Genomic DNA, 25,733 nt, shown 5'->3' with positions numbered 1-25,733 from the left:
ACTCGGTGTTGGTTCTTTGCTACCTGAAAAGTTGAACACTCAATTAAGTGTTCACTTCCCTGTTTGGTTGGTTTGTGATGATAGCGTACTTAGCTATATGGCCAACACAGCTACTCTGGATTGTTTACTTGGAAGTACTGTATTATTATTTTTTCGTTTGACTGACGCCGTCTAGTGCAAGCTAAAAAAGACAATTCTGTTTTTCCAACAATTGTGCTTTTGATCGTTCTCCAGCCCCAACCCATCAGATAAGGGAGGGCTTCCTGTACCCCATTTGCAATGTTCCTGGTCCTCTTGCTTACTGTTCCTCCGAACCTTGAGGGGCTGCGTGGAGATATTTCATGGAGGACCACTCTGCTGAACTTGTCGATCAGAACGTTGAGTTCTTGGATCATTGCTCCCTGCAGAGACTCAGCGCGATGCGTTCAGAACATGGATGCTGACATACCTTGCGCTCTAGGCTGAGACCCGGTTCTGTCTGTCTTTCTCCCTTGGCAGGGAGTCCTGTGCCGCACGCTACAGGGGCATGCCCACTGGGTGAACACCATGGCGCTCAGCACGGACTAGTCCTCCGAACGGAGCTTTTGAGCCAGCCGAAGCATCCATCAATCCTCAGGACGTGAAGGATCCTGTAAGAACCTTTTCCACCCATTAGATTCCATCATGCTCTGGCGGCTTCTTCTGTTCCCCTGCAGTTTTTCTCTGCAGGTGTAGAATAAAAGCTCAGTAGTGCCCACAGGGATCGGTTAGCTGTCTTCTGAGGCTACCATTTCATGCAACAATTCCACAATGCAGCACTTCAGCAACAATTTCACACTGCACCATCTGTTTGCAGGGGATGCAGAATACGAACATCCAGAGAACAAGGGACGTTCTGTCCCTCAACTTCTGTCTTTGGACTTTGAAAAGTCGACCTTGCTGGGTTGGAAACCATGTAGTCAACTTCCAGCTTTTGTCGCCCTTGGTGTCCTTGTTCCTCCAGAAGCCCTTTTAAGATAACTCCTGTTACTGTACGCGCTGCATTATCTGAAAAGCAATAGATTAAAATAAACCCCTCTGAAAACAGTAACAGGTTTCCATGATGTTCAACTGCAGGTCCCAGTAGTCTTCACCTTTACCCAGTGGCAAGTTAAGAAGCCACCAAAAATGGCACAGAGAAGACCCCAAAAGTGCTGGACTGGGCCCCAAGGTTGCAAGTTCCACGCTACTCATCCTCTACCCAGTCCTCCCCACACTTACATCTTGGGCTCTCCAGACCTTGATGGTCCGATCTTGAGAAGCTGAGTAGAGGAGGCCATCTCCACCCCACTTGACGCAGGTCACCGATTGTGTATGGCTGGTCAGGATCAGGTCACAACGGCCAGAGACCGTATCCCAAACACGAACGCTCCCATCCTTGGAGGAGCTGGCCAGGTAGCGACACTCAGGGTTCCTGGATGGAAGAAAGAAACCGGAAAGGCCTCAGGAGAGGGGTGTCTAACTCTGCTTCCCCCCAAAAAGGAAAACCATTTCAAACACTGTGCATGCTACCCAAGGCTCCTGGTACGAAATGTAAATTGTGCACAGCTTTTGCGACAGGATTTGGTCCAAAAGGGTGGCTGAAAAACAACTAGAAGACAGGTCTACCCAAATTATAAACGTCACCAATGAGTTAATGACTGAGCAGTCCTAAAGTCAATACAAATACAAATCCTAGGATCCCAAAGCATGGAGCCAGGGCAGTGTCAAACCGCATCATTTCTTCAGTGTAGAGGCAACCCTAGCGAACAGAAATTGGACTAAGGAAAACCCAGGGCAAGGAGACTTACAAATGCAGAGGCTCCCAGCAGAGGGATGTGATCCATTTGGAGTGTCCCACAAGCACCCGGCCGACCTGGCTCCCCGTCTTCGGGTCCCAGAGAAAAATCTGCCCCAAAACAGACGTCAGAAACACATTTACCACCGTATTTATGGCCAGCACCTCTCTGCTCTCAAGACGCTGGATCCTGCCTGACTTTGCAAGCTAAGCAGCATCAGCCCTGGTTAGTGCTTGGGCAGGAAACCACCTGCAAATACCAAATGCTATAACCCTGAAGATTTCTATTTTCCTTTGAATCTTGAGCGCAGCCTGAAATCTCTACAGCAAAGGTAAAGGAGTTTCATTGTACCTGGCTGTTTTTGCAACCGGATGCCAGCTTCTTGCCATCGGGAGACCAAGAGATACTCAGCACCCAGTGACGGTGACCTGGGGTAATAGTAGTAAAAAGAGTAAAGGAAGAGGATAAAAAGAAACAGGTTGTTCAAAGCACACGCAAGAACCAAGCTGCTAATGCTTTAAGGAGTGGAAAACAAAAGGGTAAAACAATTCTCCAGTACAGAGCAATGAATAAGCTGTAAATACAATTTATTAATGACACTCTAACTCAGGGCTCAGAAGGTACGAACCTCAAGCAACGCGGTTACCTGAAACAAGTTACTTCTGCAAGGTGTTACCAAGCTATGCTTCAAAACCATGCAACAAGTGAGAGCGAAATCACTTTTTGCCCGTGCAACTAGTGGTTTCTTCAAGTGACTTTTGGGATGAGATTTTTGCAAGCGGATGAAGCCATGCTGAGGGTCCAAGCTACACCAGCTTTAAGAGGCGGCAATGCATTTTTCCCTGCCTGCCAAAATTGACACAGGGGCCTGTTACAGACTGCCAAAATAAAGCTGCTTTGGGTCTCTTTGGAGATATGCTATTTAAATGATGCATGCATCCTAAGAATCCAGAAGCTGCACCAAAGCTGCCCTCCAGTGCTTAGGAATGGAGTGTGGCTTTGGCGCGACATCCGAACTCGTAGGACCCATGCATCATTTAGCATACCTCCAAAGAGACCCAAAGCAGCTTTATTTTGGCAGTCTGTAACAGGCCTGAAATACCATTTTGTGGTACTCAGAGGTCTCCCATAAGCCACTCGTTTCCACTGCAACAGATCTGAGGATATCTGGCCTTATGCGGACTCACCTTTGGCTGTGAAGTGGGGCGTCTCTGTGCTCAGGTCCCAGAAACGAACGGTCGTGTCGCCGGAGCCGCTGGCGAGATACCTAAAGAAAGGAGAGGAAGAGATGGCCACATGAACCTCGCTCCTGGGAGAGAAGTCTCCCACTTATTTCTTGGATGACGTTGGGGCTGGACTCATTGTCCCAGCCGCAGAGGAAGGCAACGGCAAGCCTCCTCTGAACAAACCGCGCCAAGAAAACCCTGCCATGGGTATGGCTTAGGATCGCCATAGGTCAGGAAGGACTTGAAGGCATGCAACAATAAAAGACTTCCTTGGAGTCTTTAAACAAGGTGCTGAGATATGAAATGTGGCTCGACTGATGACTGTCTCGAATTATTTCCACCGGAGTCCCGGCCACGATCCACCCCTCTGCCAGCTACTTACTTGCCGGTAGGACTGAAGGCGACGGAAATGACGGCTTCGCTGTGCCCCTCGAGGGAGCTGGTGCAGCGGGTCACGGCCCGGACTTTGAACACGGCTTGGGGCTGGTAGACTATCTCCACCACCTTCTCCGTCTCCAGGGCTTGCCCAGCGAGCGTCTTCTCCAAGGAAGTGACAATTTCGGAGTCACGCACGTAGAAGGCCAGGGGCAGCGGCTCCTCCTTCGAAGGGGAACATTTCAGTGGGGATTTCTGGATGTACCTTGGGGCAGAGACCCACCTTCCCCCATTTTTTTAAGGCGCAACAACCGAGAGCCGAGACAACCCTGATTTGAAACGGACCCAAAGCACCTACACCAAGTTATACACCGAGAAGGAAGGGAATAGCGATCGTTCGGATGAAGAAGAGGGAAAGGAAGAACCGTCAGCATCCTTTTCCTTGCTCTAGCAGACTGGCTCTTTCCTTACTGTCACCAAGGAGCTATTCTACTAAGCGGATGGAGCCCATCTCCCTAAGAATTTGTTCCCAAGTTGTCCTGGGTTTTCTTTGCCCTCCGCATCCCTCTTTCCTTTTATGTCATGCCTTTCTAGACTTTAAGGCAAGGGACACCGCTGTACTGAATGGGATTTGAGCGTCCCTGGATTATGGTATCCGAAGAGAGGGGATCCTGGAACCAAACCCCATCAGATACTAAGGACCAACTACACTTAACAAGCAGGTCACAGTTTACCCCATCAAACCCCAAACACTACAAATCTCCATTTTAAAGCCCAGGTACCAGATTCAAGGAGGGATGCCGAAGGACACAAAGACAACGTCAAGGATAGGCGTTTGAAACGTTGGAACGGTGGTATCAACCTGGATAAGGATTCCTTTGCATTCTCCCTTCCTCGCCCCCCAAAATACACCCTAAAACCCCTTCTCTCTGGGAGGTATGAAGGAAGACATCCGCAACGCCGCTCCTGCCAGGTAGGCACCCCCCGGTACCTGCTCCAAAAGGGTGTTGCAGACCAGCTGGAGCTTGTCTGGAGTGATGTCGATGGGGACATCGAAGGGGGAGCCCAAGATCTCGCCAGCTTCGTCTTTGAACTGGATCAGGAGGCGCTCCACGTCAGACTCCATTTTGCTTCCCGCGTGCGGCTCTTCAACCTGTCAGTCAAAAGCCACAAAATGAAGATTCGGTGTCTTGGGAACCGTCAAATAACTCTCTCTCTCTGAGTAGCAGCTTCTCCCTTTACAATGCACATCTGGAAAACAAAGAAACCCAAACACACTTCCTAAAGAGGATGCTGTATCTGCCCACTCTCAGCCTGGGAGACCAGGGTTCGAATCCCACTCAAGCCGTGGCAAGCCTCTGAAGAAACATGGATTAGAAATAGCCTAGAAAAGGGATACTGTATTTGGAGTCACTGGCACGTGAACAACTTCCTTCCTTGACCGTTGGATATCCATTGGGTGATCTTAGGGCTAGGCAATATTATTATATTATTACTATTACTATTACTATTAACCAGGTAATTGGATCCAAGGTGGCTAACCAGCACCCCATTTAAAGCAACATACATTAAAATCAATACAAAAACATTCATAAAAGTATCCATAAAAGGTTTCAGAAAGCATTAAACCATTTGGAAAGAGGTAAGATTAAACATTAAAATGCATTAAAAGAGCATTACAATGTGCCAACCTTAAAGACAGAGCTCTCCAGCACTGAAAGCCCAATAGAATCCACATGGGGAGGAAGTGCGACGTCATCACTCTGCGCCCGGGAGTTTAGCCAGAGAAAGGACTCTGCTGCCGTCTAGTGGAGAAAGCCTGGAAGAGCAGGGGAGCCACTCCTTCCGTATCTGTAGCACCTGTTGCATCATGGGAGATGTAGTCCAAAACCTCTGGATAGCATCTATCTCTTATCATGTGTATGTCTTCAAAATATTAATTTTAAAAAATATTTTATGTTTTGGAGTCACTTTATTTTCATTTTGCAAAGGCATTTTTAATTATTAGTTATACTATTATTTTATTATTTTTTATTTTATTGTATAAAAATAATATAGTATAACATTTATTTTTTATTTTATTGCATATATATATATATATATAAATTATGCAATAATTATAATAAAATATATTTTAATAATAAAATATATTTTAATAATAAAATATATTTTATTATACATACAATATTTTTATATTTTATCATACAATAAAATAAAGTATTTTTATTTTGTATAAATTTATATATATATATTTATACAAAATAAAAATATTTTATTTTATTTTATAATATAAAAAATTGTATGTATAATATAATAAAATATATTATTTTATTTTATTGTGTGTGTGTGTGTATAATATATAAATTGATACAAAATAAGAAATATAACCAATAATAAAAAAAACGCCTTTGCAAAATGAAAATAACATGACCCCCCAAATAAAATATTTAAATATTTAATTTAAATGTTTAATATTTTTAATATTAATTAATAAATAAATATTTATTAAATACTTAATTAAATTAATTAAATATTTAATTAATTTAATCAAATATTTAATTATGGAGGGACAAGTGTATGCTCTGTCAAGCTAAGTAGTGTGATGATTCAAATCATGGTGGGTGACCAAAATCCTTTGTGCTATGATTCCAGTATAGTAAATATGTTATTACTAATTGATATCCATTTGCCGTTTATGAAGGGGTCAGTAGAGAAATGAAGGCGAGTCGAAGGTTCAACGTATTCACTCCACAGTTATAGTATCAGACAAGGACTTGGAGGAGGCAGGTTCAAGTCCTCCCTCCATGAAACCCACTCCTTTTCTCAGGTTGCAGCTACACTGTAGAGTTAACACACTTTGGCACAGCTTTAATTGCCATGATTTAATGCAGCGGCCCCCAAACTGTGCCCTTTTTGGGCTTCGGCTCCCCGATGGCTGATGGTTTGGGATCCTGGGAGCTGAAGTCCAAAACCCATTAAAGAGGCACAGTTTGGGGACCACTGGTTTAATGCTACGAAATTCCAGGATTTGCAGTTTTGTGAGATATTTAGCCTTCTCCCCATTGCCACAACAAACTACAGATCCCAGGATTCCACAGGATGGAGCCATGACATTAACAACAGTGTCAAACTGCATCAATTCTGCAGCCTCAGCCTGGCCTACCTTGCAAGGTTGTTAGAAATATAGAGAGGAGAGCAAGATATGCATCTAGTAACTTACTGAATAACAGTAATAATCCTCAGACCACAGCCTAGCTTTAAGATGGAAGAGGAAATACAACCCTCGCCAAAAGACTGCATGCTGTGACAATTTGAACTGTGTGGACTGTTGCTTTTCAGTGTGATAGTTTCGTGGTTTCCGGTTGCAAAAGGAGAGCCAGATAAGCAGCTTTTAAATACACACACAAACAGTTCGGATAGTCACGAATTCTTAATATATATATATATATATTTATTTATATATATTTCAATCAAAACACAATTAAATATGGTTTAAGTACATGAATACTCGGGCGTCGGACAATAAGGTGTTGGTACACAGTACCAAAAAAGCCTGTACACAAAGAGTTTTTGCTTCTGGCCGGCCGACTCACAGTGCCGCGCCGGAGCAGATATTGCAACGGTAAAACGCCGGCTCCGTCCGTCAAAGCTTTCCAAATATCGGAAGGGAAGAGGGGGGAAGAAATAAACCCAAAGCTCTCCTGCGGGTGGGATTTGGGTTGCGTTTTGTTTTGTTCTGCACAAGGCTTCAGAATGGGGGGGGGAAAGCAAATGGGATTGTAAAAAATACTAACACCAACTTCCAAACAGAAAACAACTTCAATAAAAGTGATGAGGATAGAATAAACGGAGGAGGGAAAAAAAACCAATGCGCACACTCATGTACAACGAAGTGGACCCCAGTTTGACCGGGAACCGGAAAAAAGTAACTGTCTGAACTATAACTCTCAGCATCCCCCCCCCCCCCTGGAAATTTGCAATTTAGGGATGTTACTTTCCAATATGTTTTGAGTCCGGGGGCTTTTAACGCTCTGGCAAAGCCACCCGTCCCTTGCAGTTGCGGCGACAGTGGAGACGCTGCTCTCCATTGGCATAAAGAACGCCGGTGGGAAAAGGCCAGCGAGGGAATAAAAGGCGCGGGGGACTCAATGCTGCGGAACTGGCCATTAAAAAAGGGAAAACAACAACAACAGCACTCAGATTGATTTATGGGAATGAGGTTGTATGAATGCAACGGGAGTATTTGGAAGCCAAAAAATAATAACAACCTCCCCAAGAGGCACGCGAGAAACAACCCGAATTCCCTTCCGCTTTTCATCTGCTCGGCCAAGGAGCGCATGACCAAATTAAAGGCCCTTAAAGTCACCTTAAATGGAGGAATCTAACAAACCAAGGACCCGCTTTTTCCAGGGCAGGCGATAAAGGAAGCTCCGGTTACCGGCGTGGTGAGAACACTTCAAGTAAGGAAATAGGAGAAGTATATATGCTTTTGTAAAGAAGAGGAGACCGCTCACGGCCGACAATCCAGGCCTCTCCGACGGGTTAAGGTGCCTTTTCCAACTGCAGATGTTCTGTCAAACGTGAGACGTCTCAGCTAGGAACCTATGAAAGGGAAGCGTCTAACTCCGGGTCTTGATACAGTCTAATTCCGACTTGTCTTTTCGGTGAATGTTCTTTCGGGGTTGGAGCCGGGGCACTGGAAGAACGGGACACTGTTCCTTGACTGGGGATGCGGTCGGCACGTATCGGAGGGAAGCGAGTCCGTTTGGGTTGGATACGGGGGAGTCTTTCCCCTTGTTGTGTATTTTTTCCCTAAATGGCGTAGTGGGGGTACATAAGCCAGTGGACGTTTACAGCGTTTGGTTTCCACCGGAGTCGGCCGAGGAGGAGCTGGGGAGTAACAGGGTGGAGGAGAACAAGTCCACTTGTCTTCGGAGGCAGAAACCCCAACGCCATTCCCACTCCTGGGAATTTCAGAGATCATAGCTGGGAAGGAAAAGGAAGACAGACACGTTGGTTGGAAAGCGGACCCATACTAGGCCCTTCTCACTCCATAGTGTTATAATTCCTTAAAGAAGCCACTGGCAAGTGAAAAAAGGAGGCAGCTTCCCCTCTTCTGCATCTCCGAAAACTCGCTGCTTTTACATAATGACCCAGGGCACAAGGGGACGGCTCTGCCAAGATGTTTATTTGGCCAAACGGACAGGGAAAGAGCCCTTGAATGCCATTTTCATGCCTGGAACACGGGCTTTCCAGTGAGTTCCCTGCCCGGTAAAGCAGTCTGGAAATGCAAGAGTGTAATAGTCCTCCATACTGAGAGTGAGGGCTTGAAGAAGTCACTTTAGAGCTTGCAACGGCTGCTTATACATAGCTCAAGAATGGCACTATGCTGAATGGCCACTCATTTGGTAAAGAGGATGCTCAGGGCACAGTTGTGGCAAACTAAAAGGGGTGGCTAGTGGCCCCCATGTTTGCAGAGTTAGTGATACAGCTCTGGGCCAAGCCCAGGCTTTAAGAGAAAAAGCAATCTAGTTTTTGGAGACTGACTTCAGACTTAATAATGCTTCAGCCCTTCAGACTTGAGCCTATTGGGGCTGCCCACCCTGAACTCATCTAGCACAAGGAGGACAAGAAACCCATCCTCCCCAGCCAACATGGTTTCTCCATCTCCCTCCACCCCACAATAAGGAGCCCGCCAAACTGATGTCACCCTTTGTCACCTTTGTAACTTTTTCCGCAGCCAGGTCTGGTTGCGCCTGTTGCATGACGTCGTTGACGATCATCTTCGCTATGCGCCAGGCCATCTCTTCTTGGGCCTGAAGCAGACAAGAGGGCACTTTGAAGGCAGGCTGGACTTGGGATGTGACACGCAAAGCCAAGCTATGGCAGTGGAGGCGAAAGGACAGGGAGCTGGGACTGTATGGATGCCAATTGCAAATCTATTCACACAAATTACTCTCGTCTATGGATTTTGGGTGGTGTTGGCTTTTAAACACAACAAACCCAAGGGGCCAGCGTTGGTATAGTTGTTTGAGTGCTGACTAGGACTCCAGGAGAACGGGATTTGAATCTCTGCAAAGCCCTGGAAACCCACTGAGTAACTCTGAGTAAGTCATACTCCCTCAGAGGAAGGCCAGAGGAAGAAATCTTGCCAAGAAAACTCCATGGGAGGGTTGCCTTAGGGCTATCATAAACCAGGAACAACTTGAAGGCTCATGACAGCAACAGTCTGCCTCTCGGTACCATTCCTTCTCACTACCTAGCAAACAGAGATCTGTTTGGCTACTTGATATATACATGTATATATGAATATATGGACCTACCTCATCCGTATTGCCCTGCACCCATTTCTTCATAGCTTGTGAAAACATGGACCCTGGAGGAAGCAGAGGCAGAAAAAGAGAAGAGCGGCAGTGTTACTCATGGGAGTGATTCTGACAATATTCTTCACCTAGTTATACATTATGGCAGTTATAAGAGCAAAAGGAGAGCCTTGCTCAATCACTGACCATTTTCCCACACACATTTGTCCCGTCTCTTCTTCGTCAGACATTCCCCCTTAAACCCATGGCTTCCTGTGACATTTGCAAGAAAGGAACTATCAAACGTATTTTTGGGTAGGAACCTTCCCGAAGTTTCAAACAGGTTCTTCCATAGTATATGTTGTGCCAGCCAAAAGCAGGTGATCCCAAAAGGCTCTTTGGAGCGTCGTCCCTCAGGATGAACAGGAAGAAAAAAGGAAGCGACTCACCTCTGGACTTCTTGACGTCTGGTTCGGGCTCTGACTCTCGGATGAACTGGCCCAGGTCGCTGACACGGCCAAAGGACATCTTCCTGCAGCAAGAATGAGCAAAAAAGGAGGGAGAAAAAGAGAGAAACTTGTTGACTTTCTTATGGTCTCGGGTGGGAAGGGAAATCCAGTCATGGCACAAAGGGAACGGAGGAAGTCAGTGCTCCACACCCATTCATCATTGCTTCTATGAGCACATCTATGGCAGACAGTCTACTCATCTATGTCTCACTTGGCACCATGGTCAGAGAACTCCTGCCCCTCCAGAAGTGGCTGAACTCCAATCCAGGCTGATGGTCAGCTCAGACTCCTGTGCTGGGAGAGTCTCAAATACAGGTGAGACTGGCCTGAGACTACTGTGCCCTTCAGCATCCGGTGAGAGGGGAAAGAACGGAGATTTCTCAACGCATCTACTATGTTCCACTGACCCCACCTCACCAGATTCCAGAAAGCCTCAAACAGAACAGAAGGGATGCTGACTGCTGCAAAGTCAAAGGCCTCCAAGGCATCACAGCCCATCATGTGCACTACAGGCCTGTTCCTGCAACCGTGTGAAGGGCTACAATTGCAGAAATATAATTGGAATATAAACTTGCTGTTTTGGGGGAGCAGTTATGGGACCCCATGAAATACAACCCAGGCCACAGTCCCAAGAAGGACTGAGGAAAAGATGTTGGCACTCACTGTGGTTGTTATTCTTGAAGGTACAGAGGAGTGACCCACAACCTCTTGGGTTATATCTCCACGGACTCCAAGGCACGTGCTTTCCATTATTTCCACTGACTGCTCTTCTCCCCTCTCAGTTTTTGCTATCCTACCTTGCCAACCAGACGTGCCCCATGTATTCTTCCTTCACTATTACTTTCTTCACCTGAACTAGCAGCTTCACATCCTGACTTCTCCATTTTTCAATACACACACACCACTGGGCCCCCTCTTCCCAACGGCTTCCACAGAGCTCCAAGGGACACTCACCCGGCATACGTCCGCTGATACAGAGACTCCGGATCCAGGCTGGCAGCATCTACAATTATTGCTTCATCAAAGTTTTTCAGGATTTTTACATTAGCCTTTTTGAGGCTAGACTGAAACACAAACGACAGGCGTTAATTAACGTCGGAAAGGAGGGGGCATGGAGATCTCAAATGCGCAAACGCTTCTCTGAGCGTGAATGTGGCCCTTGGGCTGGAACAGGTTCCCCGCCTTTGTGCTGGTTCCCCTCTGCCCGCTGTAGTCCAACAGCTTCAGGTGTTTGTCGCGGAAGAAGAAGGAAAGAAGGGATGAGCCAATGCAGAGCGGGTGCCACAGACCGCTTTGGGAAAGCGATGGGAGAGACAGCCACCCACCTGGGAAGGAGTAGTGCTGTCAGAGGGCCCCGTGTGGGAGTCATTGTCTGGAGCGCCGCCGGAGCCGTGAACAGTCAGTGCGATATTTCCGCCGGCAAACTCATCCCCCCGGACCGAGTGGATGAGGTCGTTCAAGTATTTGTAATAAAGGTTGCTGGACAGGAAGCCAGGTAAGAAAACCTGAAGGGGAGAGGAAGAGAGGAGGGAACTGAGGCACCGGAGCAAACTTTGTGGTGAGGAAAAGCATAAGCAGGGGCTCCAGGTTCAATCCCTGGTTTGGTCTCTTCTCTCCCTCTGAGACCCTGGAATGCCGCTTCTCATCAGAAGAGACAATACTAGGGGATATAGACAAATAGTCAAAGCTAGTATGTTCAATCACGCAAGTACTATTTTGAAATCAACACCTATGTTTCAGGAGTTTTTTTCCCTTCCTTGTGGAAGAAGAGAAGAGAAGAGCACTCCTGACCTTCTCCATGGTGGTCCAGGCTTGGCGCAATGGAGTGGTGAAACAGTTGGGGAGTGGCCCTCCTTCCCTGCAGATGTTGGATTCGATTTCGAGGCGCACGGCATCGTCGAAGCCGAGGGGATGGGTGGCTTGGAGGGAGAAATACCTACACAGCAACAGAGGAGGGGACAGAGGATGAGGAAGAAGACAAGAAGAAAGACGTAAAGACCGAGAACGCAAAAGTCAAAACAGCCCAGGTTCCTGGGGTTGGGAACCAGATGCCTCTGGGATCTTCAAGTGCACTGTCCATGCCTCTTTTCACCCCCTGGTGCAACTACTATTGCCATATATGCCCCCAAACTGGCCAGTGACTATTTCAAGCCTGTTCCCATACAACCCTACAGGGGTTGATTTTTTTAAAACTCCAGTTTTTGTTGTTCTTGTGTGCCTTCAAGTTGTTTTTCCCCCTTGCCTGCCAGCCAGCAATGGCAAGGAATTGCCAGGAAGGGTCGAGCGATGAAGCAAGCTGGTAAAGAAGCAACGCTTAAGGACCAGGAAGACCTGAGAATGATCAGAAAGCGGGGAAGGGGTATGGAAAGGAGAGATCGTCCCAGGGCGCGACTCACTTATCATATAAGATCATGGCATCGTTCTGCGCCTCCTGCCCGTCGTACTGGCCTTCTTTGGCTGCCAGCTGGGACTGGAAGTTGTCCGCTGCTAGCCAGAACTGCAGAATATTTACGGCATCTTCTTTCTCCATGAACTAGGGAAAAGAGTTAAGACGTGAATGCCAACATCCCTCCAACAGCTCCTAAAGTTATGCATGGAAGACAGGGGGAGAGATGGGCAAGAACATGTTGCCCATGCCCCTGGGAGAGTAGGAAGTCTGCCAACTGACTTTCCAAGACCGAGAACAGAGGTGATAACTGTGCAGAGGAAAAAAGCCCTTTTTCCACCCTATGCCTGCCTGGCAAGCTACGCAAACATGTCTTGTGTGCCCAGAGTGATGCAATGCCACTTTTCCGGATGTCATTTTAGCAGATCTTAGCAGAACTCTCTCTGTGTGTGTGTCTGAGAGAGAGAAACTATTTCTCATTATCAGCTTAAGCTGCTAAGAAGATGCACAACTGACAGCTCCCCAGGTCTACTTTTCAAGCTGAGGCTTCACAAACAAAATAACAATTCTGTGCTTTTATATTTTTAGGACTGTTTTCACACCTTGCGTTTAACTTACAAAGAAGTGTGATTTGCAAGGGGATGGGTTTGTAAAAACCAGCACAAACAAAAGAACCCAGGCAGGCAAGAAACTGACTCAAACAGCCCTATCCAGCCTGGTGCCGTTCGGATGTTATGGAGTGCAACTCCTTTCAACCTCCCCTATGGGAATGAACCAGGACACTGGAAAACATCAGGATAAGGAAGGCCTAATATATCTTGGGAGGTGGGGATTGTTTGGTTTTTTACATGCGGCAAAAGGACGAACAAGATGCCTTACCTCAGAGAAATAAAAGAGGGCAGATTCGCAGAACAAAATATCGGCCAGGTAGACGGTCCCACTGGTAAGCACCTCGATCTGGTATTTACAGAAGTGGTGACTTCGCAGGAATTCGCTAAAGTGCCTGCAGGACGGAGACAGCAGTTTCATTAAAAGGCAGCAGAGGTGAGGAGGTCCTAATTCTATGTTAGCAATGCACAAAAGGCCGCTAGGAACCAAGATGCCACTACAAACACCAAGTAATGGGACATGCTAACACGAAGTAACCAGGATGGTATACCACTCCTTCAAGAAGACTCTGACTTCGAAGGATCCTATCACAAGGTTTTCTTGGCAAGATTAATTCAGAGGAGGATTGCCATTGCCTTCTTCTGAGGCTGGGAGAATGTGACTTGCCCAGCATGGCCATAGGGTTTCCTGGCTGATAGGAAACCCGAACCCTGGTCTCCCTGAGCGCTAGTCCAACACACCACTCCATCACGCTGCCCCTCAAGCCTCTACATCAGTGATAGCGAACCTATAGCACATGTGCCAGAGGTGGCACTCAGAGCCCTCTCTGTGGGCACATGTGCCATCGCCCCAGCACAGAGTTTGCCAGAGTTTGTTACTAGAAAGCCAGAGGGACATGGCACTTTACAATTAATAAGTGGGTTTTGGGTTGCAGTTTGGGCACTCGGCCTCAAAAAGGTTCACCATCACTGCTCTACATTGTTACCCTGATATCATTTTCAGATCAGAACCAAATCCTACCAGTCAAAGTCTGAAAGAAACCTTAAAAATAGACTAAGGGAAGCCAAGAGATACCAAAGGCACCCTTCTAGGTGAGCCTAACGGATGAAGGTTTTGCCCCAAGATCAGCCTCTGTTTTATCCTGGGGCCTTCACTTCCCACATTCCCCATTCTTATATTCTAATATTCTTACATTAGACTATAAGAAGCCCACCCATCCATCCCAAACACATAAACACATTTAAGAGAGAAGAAATCAACTTACTCTTGTTCCATGGCATTAAACACTACTGACTGTGCCATGACGAAACAGTTGGGGTCCACCTGGCCGTCTTCCCCACAAATCTTTGCTGTAAGTTCACCAGATCACAGGGCAGTTAGTGGCAGGGTTTAGCACAGTACAGATAGCATAGGTTTAAGGGCACATCTAAGGCACAAACAAGAGGGAGGTTTGAAACTGGGTCTATGGGATAGGGCTTCTCCCAAAGGCCGCCGGCTAACAAGAGAGCCAAGTTCTGGTTTCTGAGTGCGCAGCCCAGCTAAAGCCATAGGCCTTGCAAGCCACTTACCTACAATGTCGTTTCTCATCAGCTCCGTAACGGGGATCGGTTTAGCAGCATCGGGAGAAATATATTTGGTAAAAATTGTAACTGCGTCCTGCTCTATACCTGGGGAAGGGAAAAAAAAAGGGGGGGGGAAATAAAGAAACAAAGATGTGGTAGAAGACAGCAGCGTTTTAAAAACAAGGGATGACTGACATTTGTGGCCGGGTAAAGGAAGCATTTTAGTTGTTAGATAGCTAAGCAGAACATTTCATCTTCACCTTCTTAGCAAATCAGCTGAGACACGGGGAAGCGCAATTGAGAGCCACTGGTTCAGATGGAGCCTCGCTCCTCTGGACAAAACTTTGGTCTTGAAAAACTATAAAGAATACATAGTTTATATGCACTGGGGCTTTAAAGTGTCATCCTTCGCTTCTTGGAAAGATAGTTTAACTTTACAAGGTTGCCTTGTCTTTTTCTAAGGAGGGAAGCTAAGATGACTCACTTCACTTGCCTCTAGCAAAGCCAGAGAACTGGAAAAGAGAGTTTGGACAATTGCGTACCTGATAAGAACAGCTCAGCTGAAATCCCTAGGCTGTAAACTCTAACGCTACCTGCAAATCCCTTACCTGCTATGACTAACCTGACTGTTTACGCTGGCCAAGATCCAACGGTGTAATTTGGTGTTTGGTACCGGTAGATCTGGGAATTTCTTCCCCTCTGGCTTCAGACCTGTGTGGTATCCAAACCCTAAAGGGTTTCCTAAGAATGGTGTGGGGAGGTTGAAGGAAGAAGGCAGGGTTTTTGATGCAATGATACAGACTTTTGTAGCAAAGGTGGTGTTTATTAGAGAAGTTAAGGTAAAATATGGCTAGGGATGTGCCATAGGTATAGTAGATGTAATGAGGGAAAGATCTGTATTACACACCTGCATTACACACCTCTGCCTCTGTGAATACTTCTACAGTATTATTTGTATGGATGAATTCAGGCACAGTGTCTGTGAGTGTGATGGTATGAAGTGGATGTGAGTAGTGGATGAGTAAAATCTCACATAGGAATCACGAGGACATCTAGAAGGTCCCCACATTTGGTGCCACAGCCATGGGGCAGGTGGATGTCCCCACGTTGGCTGGCAGTGGTGGGATGTGTGGAAACCTCCACGTTTTGATAACAATGGTGGGGCAGAACAACCCTCACAACCTCTCACTCCTCCTCCATGAGCACTGTCAATAGCTAAGGGACTGTGGGATGTGTAGCTTTTCAATGCTCTGCTTCAAGAAAAAAGACGTTTGCCATTTTACATGACTGCTAAAACCAACCGAGCTCCTTTTGCAATGACTGCTGGCTGTGAAGGAGGGTCGCTGGCACTTACTTTTCATGAGTTTTCCTGACAGGTCCTTTAGTGCAAAGGAAGGACTGTTTCTATTGGGTGTGGAGACTTTGGAAGCGCCTCCAGGTTCATCTGGAGCAGGACAGTCCTCTGCTCCAGACGTCCCAAACCCGAGACAGGCTTGGCCAGCGCCGCCCTGGCAAAGCAGCAAATGCTTCTGAAGGTTCAAAGTTCGGCCGTTCAATCCAGCGGCCGGCAATTTGATGGACGAGGAGGGCTGGGGCCCTAGCCCAGAATCCTCCGGCCATCTGCCAAGCGATTCAGAGGAGACAGAGATGTCGGTAGCGGAGTTCTCGGGTTCGGCGATGGAAGGGGAGACCGGCTCCGCCAAGGAGCTGTGCTTGATGGTGTTTAGGCTGTACGCCCGGATGCGGGACCAAGTGGTGGAGTGGAAACTCTCGGCCTCCAGCCAGAAACGGACCAGGTGCTCCATGCGACGCAGCTCCATGAACTGGACAAAGTAGGGCAGGGCCACCGGGTCCCGGAGGACCTGCTCAAGGGTTTTGGAGAGGCTGGATTTGGTCTCTTGAGTCTGGTAGTCCAGGCAGGATCGGCCTAAAAAATGAAGGAAGGTGGAAGAGGAAGTGAAAAGGTTACACTTTTGCAGAAAGCGGAGAGGGTTGGGGTGCTTGATTCTAAGCCAACAAGAAGCCAAGTTCCTATGAAGCATTGTGACCGCCAAGGCGAACCAATTTGATTGTGGAGACAGGTCACAACACATGAACAAACCAGAATTTTACAAATCCACGGATGGCTGATTGCCAGGCGCGGATCCTTTGACTGTGTTGAGAAAAAGGTTGCTCCATCCACTCAAAGAAAGGGAAGGCTTACCCAGGTCTCCAAAGTGAGCAGCCTCCATGTGGCTGGGCTGCTTCTTAAGAGCCGCCGTGCGGCTGCTGGAGGAATCCATGTTGGCAGAGATGGCGTTGATGGCCACATGGCTTGGTCCGGCTGCCTCCAGCAAGGCATGGTTTCGGGTGCTTCTCTGTGGGGAATGTACTGGTACTGTAGCTTGGACAAGAAAAGAAAGAAGAAGAAGAATGAACCGGACTATCCACATCTTCCTATCCGTGCACCAAGTCTCTTCAGTGGTGAGAACTGCGTGGCCTCCTGGATACAAGTAGCCTCGAATTATGTACAAGGCAACACCCCCAGAAGCTGCAGCCTTCTCATATGCCACCCACCACAAACCTGAGAACTGGCACTTACCTTTAATGGCCTTGGCTTCTATTGCCTTCTCTTGTTCTTTGCCTTTCACTGCAAAACGCAAAAACATGTTTGTTAGGGATCGGCAGCAAATGAAGAACCAGAAACAGGGGTGGCATCATCTCTTCTACAGGAAAGAGAGAGGAATTAAGGGGGTCAAGGGATGCATCTCCCCACCACAAGCAAAACAACAACAACTTTAAATGCTAACAGGAGGATAAATGGAATGAAGAAGCAAGGGGTGGGATCTAATGTATCTGGCACCAAAATTAACAAAGAAGGTCACAGAATCAAAGCTGGATGAGACGAAGAAGGATATTCCATAGGTGGGGAAGCTACTACTACTACTACTACTACTACTACCGAGGAGGGCCCTGCGCCCAAGCATACAAGGGTACTCAGCGCAGCATCTGATGCCAATCCCAGGAAGGTATATATTCTGGAAGAGGTGCTTAAATATTGAAGACCCAGGCTACAAGCTTTGAAAACATCCATTCATTCACTTCAAAGGACTGCTTGGCTTTCTTCTCCGCACAGTGACTCCAGCTGTAGTACGCAACCCTCCTCTTTTATTCGTGATGCTGGGAATCTAGCTCCCCCCTTTCCACCTTCTGCGCCCAGATTCGTTCGTTGAACCTTTTCAAGCCCGCACTTCTCTAGAGATCAGAGGACCCAATTCCCAGCACGGCCGGAGTCGACATTTGCCAAACAGCAAGTTATAAACTCACAGTCCTCGCTTTCGTAGCAAGGCCGGGACGAGTCAAACCGTTTTCCCCGAATCTTTAAAAATTGGAAGAGGAAAGAAAGAAAGAAAGAAAGAAAGAAAGAAAGAAAGGCAATTGCCTCCGAAGGAAGGATTACGGCAATTATCTAAATGCTAATATTTGCTGCCACCTAATTAGCGGGATCCTTCTGAAGCTCGATGCCTTAATCTTTAATTCATCTAACGCGAGCCTCAATCTGGAAGAGGGATAAAGAGAATGGCATTCCATCTTGTATCAGCTGCCGACAAGCAGGAGAGTTGACTTAAAAGACATGTGCCCAGCGCAAGCCACGAGATGCAAGGATTCCTGGGGTAGTAATTTAATGCCAGGCAGGCGGGTTGCCCAAAGTTCACCACAGGTTAATTTTTACAAAGGGGTTTCAAATTAGGAAGGATCCGCTGCCTTTGTTTCATCAACTGATGTGGATTCTTCCTTGAACTTTTGGCTCGAGAGGGTTGCCCACCTCTAAGTGGGACACTGGCCCAATTCAGCACAAGACACCCCTTTTCTCCTCATAGCATTCTTGACCCGCGTCCGTGTTTCTCAACCAGTCTCCAGCCGATAAGCGATTCTCATTAGCCTCCCTGTCTATACATTTTGGTAGCCATCTCACCGGTGTTTCCGCAAGCCACCTTGGATGCCATCTCTTGAGAAAAGCGGGGTACAGCTCAACTTTTGCTCATAGTTTTGTTCTCCGGCTGCAGTTATGGTGCCGCGCGCATGACAGGCCAATTCTTGTTATGTCACAGATGTCTTCAAGCAACTGGGAGCATATCTGATAGCGCCGTCACGGCCCTGCATGCCATGCCCACACGTACCTGAGGGCAATCTCCAGCGTCACAGGATCCACACGTGAGGCGACAAAGCAGTTTGTAAATACCTCCATGACATCTCATCCGTTTGACATGGGAAATAGCCGGGCTGTCAGCTCATCTGCAAGTCAGCTTACTCACCCTTTGTAGCGGCCTGGTTTGGCGAACTGCAACCCTCCATCGCGACAGGACAGGAAGACACTAACTGGAGCATCCTCGGCGTGTGAGATAAATGCAGCTTTCCCAGGCCGCCTTGCATAACTCATTGGCAAAGGCCAACTTGCACCGCCAGGTCGAAGGCGGAGGCAGGCCCAGGGGAGAAGATTTCTCCGTTGTGACTGGCTCCCAGTTTGGAATTCAAAACATTTTGCACAATTCAGGCCACGCTGGGCCCAGACACAGTGCATTTCTATCAATTCCCTGACTTTAACTTGTTTTAAACAATATCAGAAAGGTTTTGTAGCGCCTTAGACTTAGCAAAAGCAAGTGAGATATTGGCAGCGTGAGCTTTCGTAGACCTCAGTCTACTTCGTTCTGGGGCACTTTTGGAAGGCCTGCCCCTTCCAAAGGCCTACATTCTCTGTCCCAAAGACCCCTTTGCAAATCAGAAGACTTTTAAGCTCAAGCCAGGGAAATGTCTTTGCAAGAGGATTATGGTGGCATTTGTGGCTTGCCAGGCACCGTGCGATGGATCCTCCGTCCGTCGAGTCGGTGCTTTCCCATCTTCCGCTGGAGGTTAGCCTTTTCGTTTTAGGAGCCGGGCGCTCGGGCTTTGATTTAAAGCAACTTAAAGCGTCCCTTTTGCCTTCTGTCACGGAATCGCTGAACTGCCTGCCTGTGGGTCACAAGAGAAGACAAATATTTATGGGCCGGCCCATGTTATGTTGACATGAACCAATGCTCCGCTCGAAAAGAGCTGGTGTTTATTAGGGAACGAGAAAGCCTTGCAATTGCTGCCATATATCACAGAGAGTCTATTTCTCCTACAGTGACTGCAGGGAGCATATACAAGGCCGGCCATTTTCTCTCTTCCAAGAGCTGACCCCCTTCTTCCCACACCTAACTAATCTGTTATGGATATTTTAAAACCACTTCTTCCTCATGTCTTCATACTGTTTCTTTATTTCGAACAATCCGAACAACGAGCTGCCCTTCATCCAAAGGCCTCAAGGAAGTTTAAATCACTCCTGCTCTTGTGACAACATTGTTTAAATGTTGTCACAAGACAATGAGCTTCACAGTAGTATGTAATCTTGAACTCAAGTTCTCTTGCATGCCGCGACATTTGTCCAAGTAAGGCCACTAAACTGCGGTTGTCGTGTGCCTTCAAGCCGTCCCAGGCTTGCGGTGACCCTGTCACAATATTTTCATGACAAGATTTGCTCAGAGGGGATTGGCCTTTGCATTCATGAGGACGAGAGAGTGTGACTTGCCCAAGAGCACCCAGTTACCATCGTTGAGCAGGGATTTGAACCCAACACCCAAGCCACTAGGTCATGCTGCCTCGTTCAGGTCCACTCACTACTAACTCCTAGTTACTAATCCTTCACTCATGCTGTCATCTTGGGCGGCCTGCTTTTCGAGTTACGCCAAAACGTTTCCGTCTAACTGTCAGCTTCAGCGACAAGAGGGATACCAAGAGGAACAACATTACACACCACTGTAATCGTACAATACGGTGCAATACAACACAGTATAATGCCAACTTCCCCCCAGACACCCCTTGTAAGCTGCACCCCACATAAACACAGCAGGCCAAAGTAGCTCCAGGCAACAAAACCCACGTCTCAACACTTCCGCCTTCTATCCAAGTTGAACATTTCCTCCTCCGTTTGCCCTGAAAGTCCCAGCGGAGGAGGTATAAGTTAGGTCAATATCAGCCCAGCCAAGCAATGTTGACTCTCTGACCCACCCTTGATTGTTCTGAACCTCTCAGCCTATAGCAGGGGGGAGTCCCTATCGCTGTGAAGGTGGCTTTGGAGGAGAAAAAGGAAGGCCCACAACTCATTCATTCCCTTTAAGGCATTTCAGAACGCTATGCTGGCTTTGGGTAAAGCAGCAGCCTTCCAGTTTTCAGGGCTGAGCAAGGGTTTCTGCTCCCAAGCCTGCAAGACGCACTGGTCAGTTAGAAATGCAAGTGGCCGACACGTCTATACATACAAGTCTAAGGGCCTGAACAGTTCTAGCTCCTCACCTGTCTCAAAGTAGTCCAGCGAGGAAGTTTTACATTGGAAGAGACTATTGGTGCCACTGTTTAGAGGATGCTGAAGTGCTATAAGTGACTTAGGTCCTGAACAGACAGGCCAAAATAAAGCTGCTTCAGGCCACTTTGGAGGTATACTGTTTAAATGACACATGCATCTTAAGAGGCCTGAAGCTGCGCCAAAGGTGCGCTCCAGTCTTTAGGACCGTCGCGTGGCTTTGGTGCGGCTTCTGGCCTCTTAAGGTGCATGCTTCATTTAAAGAGCACACTTCCAAAGTGGCCCGAAGCAGCTTTATTTTGGCCTGTCTGTTCAGGACCTAAGTCGCTTATAGCACTTCAGCATCCTCTAAACGGTGGCACCAATAGTCTCTTCCAACGTACAACTTCCTCGCTGGACTACTTTGGGACAGGTGAGGAGCTAGAACTTGGGAAGTGCTCCTTTTCTGAGCCAGCGCCGCCAGTTTGTTGTTGCTACTGAGTGCCATGAAGTCCTTTCGGCAACCCTCAGGGTTTTCTTGGCGAGGTTTGTCTGCAGCCGAGAAAGTGTGACTTGCCCAAGGTTTTCAGGGCTGAGTGTGGCTGGCTCTCAGAGTCCTAGTCCAACATTACTAGTAAGTGGTGATTTAAATGCTAACTTACAGCGGCTCAGCTCTCTCAGGAAAGCATGCTAGGGAAGGGAAAGAGCTTTGCAAGAGCTGAAGGGGATCTTGAAAGGTCTCCTCTCAGAGAAAGAAGTGATCTCTCCCTATCCACGCTTTTGGCTTGGTTTATTTCAGCTCCGGAAGCTATCAGAAACCCAGCTCAAGTTGCACCGCAAGCTTTACGTAAGGCGCAGAGCGGTCCCCCCGCAGTTTTGTCTTAACAGCTTGGTTTTTGGAACGTAAAATGTATCTGACATTGCTTTGGATCATCTCTCGCCCCGATGGCGCAAAGCCACGCGCTGGCAAATCCCCGCAAGCTGGGAAGGCCACGAGTCGAGTCCCCGGAGATCAAGCGGCGGTCCAAGTCATGAGACTCGCTCCCGAAGGAGTGGGATCCCACAAAGGCAGCTGTCTCCAGATGTTCCGCTTCAAGGCCTCCGAGCAGAAACAGTTATAAAGAGGCTCCTTGTTCCACGGCCGTTCCAGATCTTGTCCAGCCGAATGCAGTTCCTTCAGGCTCTCCCGTCCTTGGCGATCCGAGCATTTGAGGGATATGGAAGCAGATAGCCTCCCACCCTCTCTGCCCCTTCCTTGGCTTCCTTGTGGGGATGAAGAACGGCCCCCCATCTTTTTATCATCCCAGGCTCAAGAAGGAAGACCCGCTCTCTCTTTCCATCCTCAGAAGTAGTCCCCATAGTCTTGCCCTGCCCATAGACAGCCCCCCATCCTTTTATTGTGGGACCCCATTTCTCATTGACCCTCAAATCCCACAACTCCCAGAGCCACCATTGACCCTCAAAGCCCACACTGGGGAAGGAATGAAGGAAAGCCCCCTCTCTTTCCCCCCCTAAATCCCCCCATTCTCAAAGGTCCCCCCACTCTTGCCTTCCTCAACCATCACAGCCCCCCATCTTTTTATTGTGGGGCTGAAGACCCCCATGTTCTCCCCTTCCTCCCCATTGACCCTCAACAGCCACAGCCCCCAGACTCAGGAAGGAAGCCCCATAGCAGCCACTTTCCTGCATCCCAATCCTCAGGAAGACCCCTCTGGGGCTTTAAGAGGCAGCAAGGCCTCCAGGCATCCCCCCTCCATTGCCTCTAAGGCCTCCAGGTGTTTTTGGACTCCAACTCCCAGAAGCCCCAGCCACTATGCTCCTTGTTCAGGAATTCTGGGAGTTGTAGTCTTGAAAGGTCTCCTCCATTTTGCCTCCCCCTGGCCCCTTCCAAGGTACCTTTCCGCCTGAAGAAGGACATGGCGGCGCAGGAGCGGAGGCGAGGCCGGTCCCGCGTCCCCTCAAGGCTCCAGAGGCAGCAGAGTGGGGCTCCTGCCGCCTCCAGAGCCCCACTGAACCAAGGAGGCAGCCTCCTCCGCCGCCATGTTGTCAACAGCCGCCGCCGCTGCAGCGCGCATGCGCCTTCTTCCGGGCGGCGAAGGGCCGGTAACCGGCCTTTCCCCCTTTTTTGCCCTAAAACAACATGGCGGCTCCGGCTTCTGAAAGGGAACCCACCAATCAGGATGGAGCTTTCGGCTTTTCCGACATCTTGGGTGAGGGCAACTCTGGCTCCTCCCTCTTTGGAAGGCTCAAACGTCGGCCATATTGGGCCAGGGTTGTGAGGGAAAGGGACGCCATCTTTGTCGAGGGCAAAATTCAATGTTACCTCAGAGAAAGTGGGCCGTTGAGGCGGGTGAGGGCAACTCTGGCTCCGCCCCCAAACGGAGGCAATCTCGGGCCAGGGTTGTGAGGTGAAAGGGACGCCATCTTGGTCAAGGGCAAATTCAATGTTACCTCAGAGTTTTTCCCAATTGAGGCGGCCATCTTTGATAAGGGAAAATGGTTAGAAATGTAACCTTTCTTGAGGGAGTGGTTACTTTTCGGCCATGTTGGAAAAGGGCAACGAAACAAAACCAGGATCCCTGTGAAAGTAAACTGAGATAACACCTCTCTAGGAATCTCTAGGTCCTCCAGCGCTAGTCTATAGTCACCATCTGCCAGAAGTTGACCATAGAATTGCACTGGAGGACCTACAAATGCCTAGAGAGATCTTCCCTCTAGGAATCACTGTCTTCCAGCATGACTTCTGGCAGATGTTGACTACTAGGCCTTTGTCGCTCCTCCAGCTCAACTCTATGGTCAATGTCTGGCAGATGTTGACCATAGAGTTGCACTGGATGACCTAGAAATTCCTAGAGATAACATCCACTAGGCCTTTGTTGCTCCTCCAGCGCAATTCTATGGTCAATATCTGGCAGATGTTGACCATGGAGTTGCGCCGGAGGACCTAGAGATTCCTAGAGAGAACACTCCACTAGACCTTTGTCGCTCCTCCAGCCCTACTCTATGGTCAATGTCTGGCAGATGTTGACCACAGAGTTGCTCTGGAGGACCTAGAGATGCCTAGAAAGGTGTTCTCTCAGATAAAAACACAATGTTTCTGCTATTTGTGGTTGTTCCCCCACATTGTTGAGGGTCCTGGGCCCTTAAACCCCAGCCAATGTGGAGGGACCAGTGTACTTTAAATATTTTATTAAATAGATAGATAAACAAACAAACAAACAAACAATTTTGGGAAAGGCCTGGTTATTTTTTGAGGAGCTGCAGATCTCATGAGCGCCAGTAGGAGGCACTCTGTCACCAGGCTAGTACTTGGGATGAAAGATCACCAAGGTCTATAAAGAAAGCTTAATAATAATAATAATAATAATAATAATAATAATAAAAGGATTAATCAGGTGCTTATTTCAGAAGAAGGCCATGGCAACCCACTTCTTGAGTATCCCTGGCCTAAGAAAACCCTATGAAATCCAGGCACAATCTGACTGTAAGCTCCTTCAAAAACCATTCCTTCTCACGTTGCATTAACCCTGTAATTTCCTATTTTCCTGTGTCTAAATATTTGTTGTTCTAACTTTTGACAGAGAGGCAGAAGAGCAAGGTAAAAATACAACGAATGAATGAATGAAAGTGACCTAGGTCCAAAACACACTGCAGAAATAGTAATCCAGTTTGAGACTGCTTTAACTGTCCTGGCTCAATGCTTGGGGATGCTGGGAACTGGAGTTTTGCGAGCCTTCTCTGTCAGAGAGAGCTCTGGGGTTGCAAGAAACCACAATTCCCAGGATTCCCTAGCAGTGAATCTTTGTGGCAGAAGAGAGAGCTACAAATGCAATGACTGGATGAATGGATGGATGTGACTCAATTACTCTGAGGCTGAGAGAGTGTGGCTCTGGCCCTGAAGACAGGGACCTGTCTCTGAAGCTACTCCAGGAGCCTTTGAGGCAGAAGAGCAGGGTTAGAAAAACTCCCAATGGACTGAATGGATGAATGGATGCTCTTAGAAGAAGCCCCTCTCCATCTTCTTCTGTCTCTCCTCCTCCTCCTCCTCTTTGAATGGGAGGCGAAGGAGGAGGGAGGATGCTCCCAACTTGGGGGCTGGGGAGGATGGAGGCAGGCAGGGAGGCAGGCAGGGAGACGCCCACCGGGGAAGAAAAACCCTCCATCGCCAGCCACCGGAGAGGCAGCCAGCCGGGCTCTCCACCTGCTCAGCCTCCAAGCCCCCAGCGCACCACAAGGACCTCCGGCAGCTCAGGAAAGGACCCAGACCTCTCCAAAAGGCACCTCTCCAAAGGGGACCCCAGACCTCTCCAAAAAGGACCCCAGATCTCTCAAGAAAGGACCCCAGAGCTCTCCAAAAGACACATCTCCAAAGGGGATCCCAGACCTCTCAGAAAAGGACCCCAGACCTCTCCAAAAAGGACCCCAGATCGTTCAAGAAAGGACCCCAGACCTCTCCAAAAAGGTCCTCTCCAAAGGGGACCCCAGACCTCCCCAAAAAGGGCTCCTGGACCTCTCCGAAAAGGTCCCCAGATCGCTCAAGAAAGGTCCTCTCCAAAAAGGACCTCTCCAAAGGGGACCCCAGACCTCTCCAAAAAGGACCTCTCCAAAGGGGACCCCAGACCTCTCCAAAAAGG

At 48.2% G+C, this 25,733-nt stretch overlaps 3 protein-coding genes across 3 annotated transcripts in view; 1 reads left to right on the top strand and 2 right to left on the bottom strand.

Annotated features, from left to right (window-relative positions):
- Positions 1 to 5,221, bottom strand: part of NLE1 (notchless homolog 1) — an 11,719-nt gene extending 6,498 nt beyond the window's left edge. Inside the window, exons 1-8 of the mRNA XM_042442600.1 lie at positions 5,089 to 5,221; positions 4,389 to 4,648; positions 3,405 to 3,622; positions 2,984 to 3,063; positions 2,148 to 2,224; positions 1,809 to 1,906; positions 1,240 to 1,432; positions 242 to 401 (exon numbers count right to left, since the gene is read on the bottom strand). Of these exons, the coding sequence (XP_042298534.1) occupies positions 242 to 401; positions 1,240 to 1,432; positions 1,809 to 1,906; positions 2,148 to 2,224; positions 2,984 to 3,063; positions 3,405 to 3,622; positions 4,389 to 4,523 (961 nt within the window). The 5' untranslated portion in view covers positions 4,524 to 4,648; positions 5,089 to 5,221. The remainder of the gene's footprint in view (positions 1 to 241; positions 402 to 1,239; positions 1,433 to 1,808; positions 1,907 to 2,147; positions 2,225 to 2,983; positions 3,064 to 3,404; positions 3,623 to 4,388; positions 4,649 to 5,088) is intronic.
- The window catches only part of SHPK (sedoheptulokinase), a 938,822-nt gene that overhangs the window by 737,746 nt on the left and 175,343 nt on the right, over positions 1 to 25,733 (top strand). The window lies entirely within an intron of this gene.
- AKAP10 (A-kinase anchoring protein 10) lies at positions 6,860 to 23,169 on the bottom strand. Its single transcript, XM_042442356.1, has 15 exons — positions 22,996 to 23,169; positions 17,347 to 17,394; positions 16,969 to 17,148; positions 16,120 to 16,692; positions 14,772 to 14,870; positions 14,468 to 14,552; positions 13,474 to 13,597; positions 12,605 to 12,741; positions 12,000 to 12,144; positions 11,534 to 11,713; positions 11,163 to 11,272; positions 10,149 to 10,231; positions 9,721 to 9,773; positions 9,118 to 9,213; positions 6,860 to 8,383 (listed from the first exon to the last, which is right to left on the bottom strand). The coding sequence occupies exons 1-15, from the start codon at positions 23,015 to 23,017 to the stop codon at positions 8,378 to 8,380; spliced, it is 1,941 nt and encodes a 646-aa protein (XP_042298290.1). The 5' UTR covers positions 23,018 to 23,169; the 3' UTR covers positions 6,860 to 8,377.

Source organism: Sceloporus undulatus, chromosome 11 (assembly GCF_019175285.1).
Source record: "Sceloporus undulatus isolate JIND9_A2432 ecotype Alabama chromosome 11, SceUnd_v1.1, whole genome shotgun sequence".
Classification (NCBI taxonomy): domain Eukaryota; kingdom Metazoa; phylum Chordata; class Lepidosauria; order Squamata; family Phrynosomatidae; genus Sceloporus; species Sceloporus undulatus.
The sequence above is the reverse complement of the archived record's forward strand: the minus strand, read 5'-3'. Positions and strand labels throughout refer to the sequence as shown.